The sequence below is a fragment of the Panthera onca genome, chromosome X (genome assembly GCF_046562875.1).
Source record: "Panthera onca isolate mPanOnc1 chromosome X, mPanOnc1 haplotype 2, whole genome shotgun sequence".
NCBI lineage: Eukaryota > Metazoa > Chordata > Mammalia > Carnivora > Felidae > Panthera > Panthera onca.
Window position 1 is genome coordinate 4,796,971 of NC_138357.1, and position 14,047 is coordinate 4,811,017.

At 44.7% G+C, this 14,047-nt stretch overlaps 1 protein-coding gene across 3 annotated transcripts in view; it reads right to left on the reverse strand.

Annotated features, from left to right (window-relative positions):
* Positions 1-14,047, reverse strand: part of MTM1 (myotubularin 1) — a 96,757-nt gene that overhangs the window by 30,074 nt on the left and 52,636 nt on the right. For all 3 annotated transcript variants that reach the window (XM_081792664.1, XM_081792662.1, XM_081792663.1), the window contains one exon: positions 281-364. In XM_081792664.1, the coding sequence (XP_081648790.1) occupies positions 281-364 (84 nt within the window). The remainder of the gene's footprint in view (positions 1-280; positions 365-14,047) is intronic.

Sequence of the window (14,047 nt, forward strand, 5' to 3'; positions counted from 1 at the left end):
TCTAGACTCCACGTATTTGATTCATTTCATGAACAACATACAACCGACATTGTTCATGTACCAGAAGGAAACAGAACTTGGCTACCCAGCTTTCAATGCAACTTGAATATAGCTAGGGAATGAGCTCATAAATCATACAGTAATCGAAAAAATGAGCTATAACTGCCACAAAAAATATACTAAGCAAGGATTTCACTGATTCTCAAAGAGTATGACTGACAACATAGTGTCACCATGCGTGTTTGAGATTTACCACCTGCCGTAGCACCTGTTGACTTACCTGCCTTCTGTATTCTTCTACTGGGTTATAAACTGTCCATCCATCCACATTAAACTTTTCTTCATTTAGAAATGCAAATATTGGCTAGAAAAGGCAAAAGGAAAAAGAGAATTTAAAGTGCAGTGTGACAGAACTGATAGCCTACTAATACTACACCCTCCAAGTTTTCACCAGATTTGCCTACCATGAAATCACAACCCAAAGTGAGACTTTCAAAAAGAAATGATGGTGAAAAGTGCACACTAGACTTCTGCTGCCTTCTTTTTTTTAAATTTTTTTAACGTTTATTTATTCTTGAGACAGAGAGACAGAGCATGAGCAGGGGAGGGGCAGAGAGAGAGGGAGACACAGAATCTGAAGCGGGGTCCAGGCTCTGAGCTGTCAGCACAGAGCCCGGTGTGGGGCTTGAACCCACCAACTGCAAGATTATGACCTGAGCCGAAGTTGTCCCCTTAACCAACTGAGCCACCCAGGTGCCCCCCTACTGCCTTCTATCTTGAGTAATAATTACTTCTGAGACCTCAAGTTTCCATGGCTGCAAACATCTCTTTTTTTTTTTTATCTTTATTTATCGTGAGAGAGAGAGAGAGCATGTGCACACATGTGTACAAACTTGAGCGGGGAAGGGGCAGAGAGAGAGAGAGAGAGAGAGAGAGAGACAGACAGACAGACAGAGACAGAGAGAATCCTGAGCATGCTCTGCACTGTCAGCACAGAGCCCAATGTGGGGCTCAAACCCACGAACTGTGAGATCATGACCTGAGCCAAAGTCAGACACTCAACTGATTGAGCCACACAGGTGCCCCTACAAACATTTCTTTCTTTTTTTAATGTTTTCTTATTTTTGAGAGAGAAAGAGACAGACACAAGGAGTGTGTGTACTAGTGGGGGAGGGGCAGAGAGAGAGGGAGACACAGAATCCAAAGCAGGCTCCAGGGTCTGAGGTGTCAGCACAGAGCCCAATGTGGGGCTCGAACCCACAAACCATGGGATCATGACCTGAGCAGAAGTCGGAGGCTTAACTGACTGAGCCACCCAGGTGCCCTGCAAACATCTCTTTTAATGTGCCCTTGTTTGAAATTATCTTCCAGATAAGTCAGATTTCTAGACCAAAACTACACCTATCAATTTTAAACATCAGCAATTGATCAAGTAAAACCCACCTAAAAAAAAAAGGAAATTCAGGAATAATTATTAAATAGTACAGCTGTCTCAAAACATGAGGGACAGGACATTAGGAAAATTCTTAACTGTTTGTTCTCTATGAATTCGGAATCAATGCCATGATCTCTGTGAGATGAAGGACCCAGACCTCTCCTTGCTTTTCCTTCTGTGCTCACTCTGGAGGCGATTCTGATGAATTTCACAGCTTCAAATACCATCCAGACCCTAGTGACTCCTACCTAGTAGCTATTGCTCTTCAGCGCCAACTTGGATCTGCAGGCCAGGCAGTCCAAGGGACCACCCCACAACTCCAGCCTAAGAGGCATCTGGAAGATTCTAAAGTTAACACATCCAAAGCCAAACCCCTGACCACCCCTGTATCCTGCTCCTCCCACAGCCTCCTCATTGAAATAGATGGCAGCCCCATCCTTCTAGATGAGCCCAAAACCTTGGTGTCATCCTCATCAGCTCACTGCTACCACCTGGTCAAAGTCTTGACCGTCCCCCATTTGAATCATTATAATAACTTCCTAACTGGTCCCCTACTTTCTATTTTTTTACCTCTATAGTCAGAGTAACAGTGTCACAACCTAAGTCAGTTCAAGTTATTCCTCTGGCCCAAATCCTCCTGTGGCTTTCCATCTCACTTGGAGCCAAAGTGGAAGTCTATCCAATGGTCTACGCGGCTGTCCACCATCTGGCCACATCCCTTACCATGTCTCTGCTCTTCCACTGCTCACTCCTCTCCGGCCAAATTCACCTCCAGTGCTGTTCCCCCAAAGCGCCAAGTGCATTCCAACATCAGGGCCTTTCCACCCACAGCTCCAGCCGTCTGGAATCCTTCCCCCCGCCCATGGCTTTCCCCCTTACTCTTTCACATCTCTGCTCAAATGTAACCTTAAACAGCGAGACTTACTCTGATGCCCTATAGAAAAACTACATGCTACCCCCAGAACAGCACCCCCTATTGTCCTTTCCATTTTATTTCCCCATATTACTTATGACCATTAGACAGATTGTAGATTTACTTGTTTGTTTACCGTTGGACTCCCACTGTCCCCTCCCTAGAACATGGACTCCATAAAGACAGACGACTGCTTTGGCCACATCCTCTTTTCCTAGTAACTGGAACAGTGTCCGGTCCATAGTAGGCAGAACATGTATTTTTTGTTGCCAATGAAACTGTGAAGCCTATCCAGCCTCTGTACAATGACTTTCTCTGGAGGCACCATGTTTGGGCACTTTTTCCTCTGGGGGTCTTCCTTCCCACCCATTTTCCTCTGTTATCATACTACAACTTTGAATGGCAGCATTCTCTCTCCTACGTTACAGAGAGTTTCTGGAAAAGCCTTACTTGGCAGCAACAGTTTAGTGTATCTACAAGGCGGGAGTTTTGGGGGTACCTGGGTGGCTCAGTTGGTTAAACGTCCGACTTGGTTCAGGTCATGATGTCACGGTTTGTGGGTCTGAGCCCTGCATCGGGCTCTGTGCTGACAGTAGGAGCCTGGATGGAACCTTCTTCAGATTCTGTGTCTCCCTCTGTCTGTGCCCCTCCCCTGCTCACGCTCTTTCTCAAAAATAAACAAACATTAAAATAAATTTAAAAGGCAAGAGGTTTAAGGTGAAAACTGATCAAGAACATGCTCTCCAGACTCTCCTCTTCAACTTTCTAAAGCATAGGACACCCTCAGCAGGTCTCAGTTCTGGCGGTGGTAGGTCCAAGTGCTATGTATTCTGCATGGGTAGCATGCCGACCACACAATACTGATCTAGCTAAGCAATTCGCTGATTGCTTAAATAGTTAATTATTCAGTACCACTGGGGAAAACAAATGATTTCTATTAACTGAAGTTTAAACGACAGAGGGACTTTTGATGAAAACAACACTAAAATGTATGGTGTACTTCTTCATCCCGAAACAGAATCAGTAGAACATAGCAAAGCAGTCTCTGGGTGACATCTGAGCCCTGGATATTATACTGGTCAGTAGCCGGCACAGGTACTGCTCAACACTCCCGGCTGCTGTGCTGTTGACATACTTGTACATGGCAGGTGGCTTAAGGCACAAGGGTGTCATTCACTTTAGAAGAAGACCTATAATCTGCTTTCTTGAAATAAGTTCCTGATCTCAACATGGTTTTTGTTCAGTTTGCTTCTAGTTATTTATATCTTTCCCATGAATCTCAAGTGAATATGGCAGCCTTTTAAAAACAAAGAATAACACTGCTAACCCAAAGGCCAGATAAAACTTTCTCTCCAGAAAACTCATGATGTATGTTAATGCTATCAGTGTCCTTTGACTTGCCAGCAGCATTTTCAACGTACCTTACTATTTCTCAGTCACCAATAATAAAGCAATTCCTCTCTTGCTTCAAATACTCTCTTGTATCTTATATTAAAATTACTGATAAGCATAATATAAGTTTACAAGTTTGTTATCAGAAGATGAAAGTTACACACCCCAAACCAAAATGATCTCCACGATTTCTTTCTTTTTTATTTCTTTAATGTTTATTCATTTTTGACAGACAGGGAGAGAGAGACAGAGCATGAGCAGGGGAAGGGCAGAGAGAGAGACACACACAGAACCTGAAGCATGCTCCAGGCTCTGAGTTGTCAGCACAGAGCCCGATGTGGGGCTTGAACTCACAAACCGTGAGATCATGACCTGAGCTGAAGTTGGACGTTTAACCTACTGAGCCACCCAGGCACCTCTCCATGATTTCTTTAACATGCTTGATTTAAGGGAACTCTGAACACAAGTAATATAAAAAAACTGTCATTAACAAGAGAAAGATACAATGTGCTCACAGTAGCAACATCTCAGGTGGCCTTTCTCATGAAATCATTCTGGAATGACACTTCACATTATGATGATGCCCAGATATACAGGATGATGCCATGAACTGGCATCCCTTATCCCTGAAACATGGCTATGAGAACTCTATGATGGAAACTGTCCCCAGGTTAAGAGCTGAGAGCCAGACTTGGACCTCAGACATTTCAGGAAGGTTTATGAATCACCTAACAGCCAGATACTTCTGGTCATGAAATACACAGCAACACATCTAATACCAAACTGGAGCTTAAGGTAAAAAAGACCAGGTGCTTAAACTAATATTTTAACCATCTAAATAAATTAGCTTACAATTACAAGGAAATAAATCTTTTTTATAAAGGACGACTTGTTACTTTTTAAAGAAGAACCCGATGCAAACAGTAAGTTGTCCATACTTGGCTCTCATACTGAGGCAAGCATTCTAAAAGAACCCATGAGGATATTTTCTAAAGTTGAATGTACCCAGACTTAGGTCCCAGATATTTTAATTTTTTTACCCTTTTTTTTTCTCCTTCAAGATCCAGATAAGAGAACAAAGCGAGAATGTTAAAATACAAGCTCTCAACAGAGGAACATAAAAGCGGATTATACAAAAAAACCTACTAAGCATTAAAGGACAGAAACAAAACCCTTCATCTGCATTATTACAAAGCACAGAATTCCCTACAAGTGGGGACTTGTGACAAGCCTAATTAAGGCTTCTGTCTGAAAACTGTTAAAACCTAAAGTTAATGGGCTACACACCTTGAGGTTTTTAGCTGACATTTATTTTCTCTTACAGACAACACATTTTTTAAGACTTCGAGTCTTTTAGTGCTTTATTAGTGGGGTTGCCATTTCCCAGTCATTCCTAATGATAACCTTGGCCCGATCGGGACCCTCTCTTGGGGAGACCCAAGCACCATGGAGAGAACCCTCCTTCAGGAGGATCGCCCAGGGGGAGGGGTGTGTGAGGCAGGAAATAGTCGAGTCGGCCACTGGAACTGGTCCCGGCACCGATCTCCTTTCACTCCTTTCACGGCCCGAGGACAAGGCAACCAGGAGTCAGTGCGGGCTCAGCAAAGCCTCGGAGCCAAGGGGTTCACCAAATCCGATCCGTGCTTCGGGAAGCGCCCCCACCCTAACCCCCGTGGCTTTCTTCTGGGGCCTGGTCCCTCAGCCTGGCTCTGCCTCAGGGTAGGGGCGGGGGTGCCTGGGCCCCGCCTTGGCCCCACAGAACCGAACCGGCAACTTGGCTGCTGCCAGAGGGTGGGGGAGGGGTGGGTGGGGCCCATGCAATATACACAGATGACACTTAGGAACACAGCCTCGGGCCTCTGTGCAGATGACCTATCTGGCCGGCTGCTCTCCTTTTTTAAAAAAGTTATTTTGAAATAATTACAGATTTACAAGAAGTGACAAAGATGTACAGTCAAGTCCCGTGCAGCCTTCACTCAGCTTCCCCGATGTGAACATGCTGCATAGACAGCTAGAGTACAGTATCAGAATCAGGAAACTGACACCAGAAAACAGCCACCGTCAAGTGCCTATCCTGGTTTCAAATGAGCAGGTCTTCCTTTATTTGGCTCTTTATTGGTATTTTGGCATTTCACCAATTCAGATTCCTACTAGTCAAGAGATCCCATGCATGGAGACTTAAAAAAAAAAAAAAAAAGCAATCATGTGCATTTTTTTCCAGGTTTAAAAATAGCACAATGTAACATTTGAAAAATGTTAAAAGGACAAAGTTGAGATGAAAATCTCCGATTTCACACTAGGGATAAAAACAGCTCTGACAAAGAGAATGTAACTTGTCATTTAAATTTTCCTACATTTATCACTGTTGTGTCTCGTGGGAGAAAAAATCTGAAACGACAACAGGTTTTGGCTTTCACTTAATTAGCCATTGGTTTTAAATGGCAACTACATGAAGACGCATCAACTCACTTAAAACACCTAGACTGGACTTATTTATTTATTTAGTAGACTCTATCAATGTTGAGTGGTTTAGAAGTTTCCTTCTTTGAGGTGGGAGAGCTGTCTGTCTGTGAATTAGGGTTCTAGATCTCATGGAGCCCCTCACGGAGAGCCTCTTCCCTCAAGGACTCTTCACAGTATGTCTCGGAACTGGATGTCACAGAATCAGATTTGTAAAAACTAAATATCATTCAAAAGGGAGACAGTTACAGAAGAAAACTATTTTCATAGTACGCAGGGGAATGAATCGATAAACTATGGAGATTTAACAGTGCTTTCAAATGATGCTACCACCATGCAATGGCACGGTCATTGATGGACACAAGTTATAGAACGAGCAGACCCTTTTCAGGAAGTAAACAAAATATAACTCTGAATATCTAGTATTAAAAGTTCAGGGGCTCCTGGGTGGCTCAGTCGGTTAAGCGTCTGACCTCAGCTCAGGTCATGATCTCATGGTTTGTGGGTTTGAGCTCCACATTGGGCTCTGTGCTGATAGGTCAGAGCTTGGAGCCTGCTTCAGATTCTGTCTCTCTCTCTCTCTCTCTCTCTCTCTCTCTCTGCCCATCCCCTGCTCATGCTCTGTCTCTCCCAAAAATAAATAAATGTTAAAAAAAAAATTAAAAGTCAGGGGACTGTTAACTCCTTTCCAGATAGAATTTTGCAGTGTTGGAACAGGAATTTAAGGGAGCATTTTTTGTTGTTGTTGTTCTAACTTGATTTCTGAAATTGAAGATACCCGCCTTTCTAAAAGCTTCTATCTACCACATAAGGGTGAGCAATGTAAATGCATGTCATTTTCATCTTTTAGATTACACTTAAAAAACAGACCTCTTCATATAAGAAAAAATGCTTTCATTAAAGTGGGGCGGGGGGGGAGCTAAAATTTTTAAGGAAGAACCACAGGAGGTACTGACACTTGGCAACGTTTGTAATTCTAAGTAACATCTTCAGGTAAGTGCATCAAAGATAATTGAGTCGAAAAATCTGACACAAGTCTCATAGGTCAAAAGCAGCTAGCACATCAACTGCCATTTATACTTCCTGCATAAATAATTCTCCTCGTCCTCTTTCCACCACCTTCCCTGGGGAAAGTGGCTTAATATTTCTGGGTTGCCATCACCTTCATATATAAATATACACAGTCATTTATTCAGGAGAAGACGACTCAGTAAGTACATTTGAAATGTCATTTGAAACCATTTGGAAAAAGAGCATTCTTTCCTACTTGTCTACAATCATAATCACTTATGGTGACATTTCTCAGGGTTCATCTGTCACACCTCTTCTCACTGTAACTGTCTCTCCTGGCAATTTTGGCCACATCTATGAAAATGCCAATGATCACATCTGGGCCTGCCAAATAAACCTTGCCCCGGGCCACAGCTCCAGGTACGCGGCCACCTGCCTCCTAGATATGTCTGTCTGGCTGTCCTACAGGCACCTGCAATTCCACATATCTGAAATGGGGCTCACCGCCTCTTCCCTCCCCACTCCAATACTGCCCATCTCAACCAATGTCAACCTGTTTATCCAGGCTGGATTCTTCCCTATCATGTCATCCCCCATCATAATTATATTCACACAATCAACAAATTCTACTGTTCTTCTAGATCGTCCTCAAATCGTCACTCTCCTGCCCCTCTCCTTTGCCCCATTTGAAGGGCTCACAATCATGTACCCAGGTGACTAACGAACATCCCCAGAATTAAACTCCTGCCCCTCTCCATGCAGTCTGTATGCTGCAGCCCAAGCAATCTTCTGAAATCGAAATTTAATGTCACTTTACTGCTTCAACCCCTTGAATGGCTCCCCTCCCCTTCAGATAGAAAGTGGAACCTCTTGGTGGGGCAGGTTAGGCTCTGCGAGCTTTGGGGCCCAGCCTTCCCCTCCAACACCATCTGTCACCACTACTCCCACATAGACACCAACCCACGTGTGGGTCCAGTCTGTATCCAGTCTCTTCACATTTGCACACACTGTTCCTGCCCTTGGCTGTTTCTGCCTGGCTAACACTCCTACTTGTCTTCCAGGATTCACCTCCTCTAGGAAGCCTTCCTCGACAACAAGCCCCTTACTTGCCGCTCCCCTGATGTCCTGTGCACATGCATCTATATCGTATGTGTCTGTTTGCTCTCCCAGGGGCCAGGGGGTTGGCATGAGCCCCAGCTCCCCGCACCTAGCCACAACACAGGCGTTCCGGAAATGCCTGGACAGCACAAACAGGGAGGAAAGGGATGAAAAAAAGAGGAGAAACAAGGAGAAGCCTGCTCTACCAGACCTTTCATCTTATGAAGCCTCAATAGTTAAAAAGAATGTTACTGGTACATGAAGAGTGATTGATGCAAGAGAGGAAACATTCAGAAATCAAACACCAAGCGGAACGAAGTGTGTGGTAAAGGTGGTGTTTCAAAGGAGCAGATCAGATAACCAATGGTGTGGTGACAACAGTGGAAGAAAGATTGGGATCCAGATTTTACGCGGACACGGTCACCCTGAAAAAATTCCAAATTGATGGAATATTTAAGTTTTAAAAAGAAACGAAAGTATTAAAATAATATTCTAGGGAGAATTCTTCTAGAACTCTGAGTAGAGAAAACCTCCCTAACAGGGATACAAAATCCAGAAGTTATAAAAGAAAACCATGCAGACAAGAATCATCCTAGCGACCCTGGCTGCTCTCGTTACCTAGGTCCACTCGCAAGACTGGCCCTCAGCCGGACTCCAGGAACCTGGCTCTCGGGAGGGTTCCCATCGCTCCCTAACCACTAAGAGTGGTTGGCGGTGCCCAAACTGTATACACGTGATTTATGCTGAGCGCCTGCTTTCCTTCTGAGAGGCTGGGGTTTTGGTACATGTTAGGCAGAGGGGCTACATGACCGGCCTCTGATCAAAACTCCAGGTGCCGAGTTTCCGCAGTTGATAACATTTCCCACGCGTGGTCTCAACTTGGTGCTGTAGGAATTAAGTGCTTCCTGTGTGACTCCATGGGGAGAAAACTCTGGAGGCTCGTGCAGAGTTTCTACCATGACTTCTACCCCATACACCTTTCCCTTTTGCTGCTTTTCCTCTGTACCCTTTTGCTGTAATAAATCACACTTGTGAGTACGACTATATGTTAATAAAGTCTTGTGAACTCTCCTGATGAATCATCAAACTTAGGGCTGTCTTAGGGATCCCCATCGCCAAAAAGAAAAAAAAAATGACGAACACTCACAAATAAAGATTAAAAAAAAATCCCCATAGCAAAAGCCACCCTAAGTCAAAAGACATACATATGGGGAAAATAACTGCAACTTGTATTACGAGCATAGCTAGTACATAAAGAACTCCTTCAACAAGAAAAAGACCAAAATTCCAAAAGAAATATAGGCAGAAGTCACAGAGAACAAATAGAAAGGCAAATAGCTCAAACCAAAAGATACTCAATTTTAGTCAAATAGGATAGGATAAATACAAAATAAAACTATGAGTCCACATTTTCACCTATTAGATTAGCAGAGATTGAAAAAGTCCGAGAGCATACTGGATTGGTACAGTTGGCAGAACGACCCCACAAAGATGTCCATGTCCTAATCCCTGTGACCCGTGTCATGTTACCATACATGGCAAAGAGGAATTAGGTTGCTGATGGAATTCAGATTTCTAATCGCCTTTTAAGATAGGAAGGGTACCCTGGATTTCCCCGGAGTGCCAATGTCATCAGAAGGGTCCTGCGATGTGGAAGGAGTGAGAAGAGTTGGAATCAGAGAAGGAGAGTGATGATGGAATAAAGTCAGAATAATTCAAAGGACTTGACCACTGCTATTAGCTCTGTAAAGGGAGTAAGGGGCCATGAGCCAAGGGACGCAGGCACCTCTAGAAGCCGGAAAATGCAAGGAATGGACTCTCCCCAAGAGCCTCCAGGAGGAACACAAGCCCCACACACCACAATTTTAACCCAGGGAGACTCATTTTCGACCTCTGACCTCTAGGACTGTAAGACTTGTGTTTTCATAGGCCACAAGTTTGCGGCCGTGTGTTGCAGGAGCTTTAGGAAACTAAGAGTTGGAGGGGATGTCTGGAAACAGGCAGTCAGACACAGTGCACACGGGAGGGAATGCCAGTACATCTTCCTCGAAAGGAATTTGGTAATAGCAGTAATTCTACTCTAAGAATGTATCCTAAAACATACATGAACACATACAAAATGATGTATGTGCAAGGTTACCGACCACAGTTTGTGTAACAGCAAATGACTGGCAATGATCTCAACGCCCGTCAATAGAGGACTGAATAAAGTATGGTACGGTCAACAGAGTACTATATGGATGAAGAAGTCCATTATTAGGTGATATGTACTGGTAAATTTAAAATCAAGGTATGGAAGGGCACATATAGCATACTATTGCTAGGGTCAAAGGGGGAAAGAATACAACTAACAAGTTGCATGAACAGGCCTAAACCATCACTGGGTGGACATTAACAGAGTGACAACCCTGGGTGTCTGTGAGGAGGGGAAAGAGATGGGCGAACAGTGTTGGGAGGGAGAGATTTTTACTACATGCCTGTCTTAGTTAGCTCTGGCTAGCATAACAAGTTACCACAGACTGGGGGCCTAAAACAGTGAACATTTATTTCTCACAGTTCTGGAGGCTGTGAAGCATAAGGTCAAGGAGCCAGCATGGTCGGGTTCTGGTGAGACCCACTTCCTGGTCTACAAAGGGCAGCCAACCAGCTCTGGTCCATTGCTTTTCCTCCAAGGTCACTAATCCCATCATGGGGCTCCACCTCCAGGACCTCATCTAAACCTACACCTCTCAAAAGCCCAACCTCCAAATATCATCCATCACACTGGGGGGTTAGGGCTTCAAAGTATGATTTGGGAAGGACACACACATTTGGTCCACAACAATACCTTTTACACTTCCTGAATTTTCAACTACGGTCATATATGGCCTATTTTTAAAATTTTAAAGTAGTACTTGTTGAATAAATGCCCTTTCTCAACAGAATATTCTTATTGATGACCTGGTTGCTGCTGGTTCTTAATTTATTCACTCTACTGACCTTAGTATATTAATTCAACAAACATTTACCAAGGGCCTACTATGAACAAGGTATTAAGTATACAAAAAGATGAGTAAGACCCAGGTACTGTCTGTAAGGGGTTAGAAATCCTCCAAAGGAGAGTGACAAGGAGGCACAACTATCAATCGTGTAAAGAGGAGAGCAGTTAAGTGCCATGAGAGGTACAGATAAAGCACCTGGGGCTCCAGAGAATGCCTAGGTTACTTTTGGAGAGAGGGGCCTGGAAGGGTAAGATGACTTTGGACATGGTAATAACAATGATGTGACAAAAAGGCCCAAATGGGACCCAAACTCCGAAAATATGAGGCCATCAGCAAACACCAGAGCATAGGAGGGGGTAGAAAAAAGTGGGGACAGTTGACAGGTGAGGCCACACACAAAATGAGGGAGATAGAAGTCTGCACTGACACTGACTGAGAGGGAGAGACTGGCAAAGTTTTAGGGGCAGGGGAATGTGAGTCGTGTCCGGGGGAGAGGGAAGTGACAGACAGCACGTGCAGGGCTGTACCAGATCGGAGACAAAAAGGAAGCACGGCAACTAGTTTAAGTACCATCTTGGCAGTTGAGAAAAGAGGAGATGAAAACCTGAACCAAGTCAGGCTGGCTTCAGTAAATGTTCAGGAAAAGGGAAATCTTCCAGTGGCCTGGATTTTGGAGGAGGGGAAGACAGCACAAGAAACTGGGAGCACAGATGAGTAGGTTTAAGGGAAAGAGGAGAGATTAATTTTAGACAAATGTTTAGGTGTCAGTTGAAGTTATGGAGCCGCGAAAGGGAAACATGAAGCTTTGGATGTGCAAGTCGTGCCCAGACAGGCAATGCCGGAAGACATGAGGGGAAGGGAGACTGATGAGGGGACGGTGTAGAGCGAGGAAGAGGGGAAGGATGGATTTTTCTAGAAAACCCACACTTAGCGCAAGGAAGCCAAGGAAGCTGAAAAGAAGCTAAAGAGGCAGAGGACCAGGCCCTTCAGATCTCAGAAGCCGCACAGAGAGGTATCTGGAAGCGCGATGGTACAGATGCCCTAAGTGAGCCTTCTGCTGAGAACATCTAACGATGCTGGATAAAACAGAAACCTTTCTAAAAATGCTCCAATGAGCTGGCTGGGGAGGAATAAATACGCAGAGGCTAAAAACTAGCCACAAACAGGAACGCAGAGACCAAGAGGAAAGCACGGGCTTTTACCTCAGGGTACTCACGGAATTGGTTTCCATGGCCTCTTGGGGTTCAAGAGATAGGACATAAGGACATAAAGCCCCAGGCCCACCCAGATGCTAGGATGGGCATCAAACTGGAAATGAGCTCCTGTACAGGCTGGCCTCCCAAGTGCTACAACCTCAGGGTTAAGCACAAATAGGAACTGGCCCCCTGAGACTCCAAGGAACTTACCTGTCTAGATTATTGGTGTTAATTAAGGGAGAAAAAAAATCTCTACTGCTGTCCCCCACCAGGAATTTGTAGCCACACGGCAGCAAATTTAACCAATTTGTAGCCTAAACTCATAAAAGTCGGATGGCCCAGAAGACATCAGGCAGAGAATCTAATCTGTAACCATCCCCCATTTGTGGTGCCCTAAGATGCCTGGCGGAAGGAAATGCCAAACTGTCTTCAATCCTGGCCTCAGAGGATTCCCACAAAGGTCCAAGGAATAGGAGCTCACCGGCAAAAATCACAAAACAGCCTAGGAAACTAGGCACCTCGAGCCAGCAAATCAGAAGCCAGCAGACCAGGCCGGGCTGCAGAGAGCCGTGGTGAATGAAGTCAAAGACATGATATCCTGGGAGACAGATGGATGTTCCAGATCGCATACTTCTTTATACTTTACATATGTTTTATAAACATTTTCTTACAGCTACTCAGTAGTTAAAAAACAAACAAACAAACCTCTGAAAGGAGCGGTGGCTTGAGAACTTACAGGGTCTTGAGTCACGTTCAAAAGCACAGGTTCCCTGGAGTAGGAGGGCGAGAAGTCAGGTGAGCTGTGAAGTGAGCGGCTGCCAAGGACGTGCAGGCAGGCAGTGAACACTAGACTTCTGAACGGGGGTGGCACTGCGGGGACAGCCCAGCTGGGAGCACGGTTCCAGGAGATGGAGAGCAGGGAGAAGAGAGAGACTGACAGAGACCAAGGCCAAGTCTTGGAGGCAGAAGGAGGCACAAGGAGACCCTCAATTGGCACACATTTACTGCTTATCCAAGAAAGAAAAAAGAGTCCTGGGCACAAAGAAAATTGAGAACTAAGACATTCTTCAGTCCTAAAGCCACATCTAGGCTGAAAGACAGGTAGAGGTAGGTGTGTAGGGGTGTGTGTGCGTGCGTGCGTGTGTGTGTGTCTACACACAGTACTGCTTCTCATTTCAACTGCCTTCTGAAAATGAGCTGTGTGCTTTTATCCTGTGGTCAGCCTGGGAAGTAAGAGTCCACTAAATTTCAGTCTGAAATTTTTAAAATCTCAAAGCAATTTATAAAAATTTCCCCAATTCTGGACTGAAAAACAAAGGCCCAGGGAAAAGCACCCTTGTTTTTAATAGCCTATCCACAGGACCACTTACACCTCTCATTCAAGTCATCAGAACAGATGTGCACCCCCACAATGTGTACATCGTCATTTTTATAAGCAAGTACAACTGGACTTGAGCGAGAGAGGACACAAGATAGAACCGGCACAGTGCTTCAGCCAGATACCAGATTCGATGCGGCTCACCAAAGCTGGCCCAAAGGAAGAGAGTGCCAAAGACTCAGA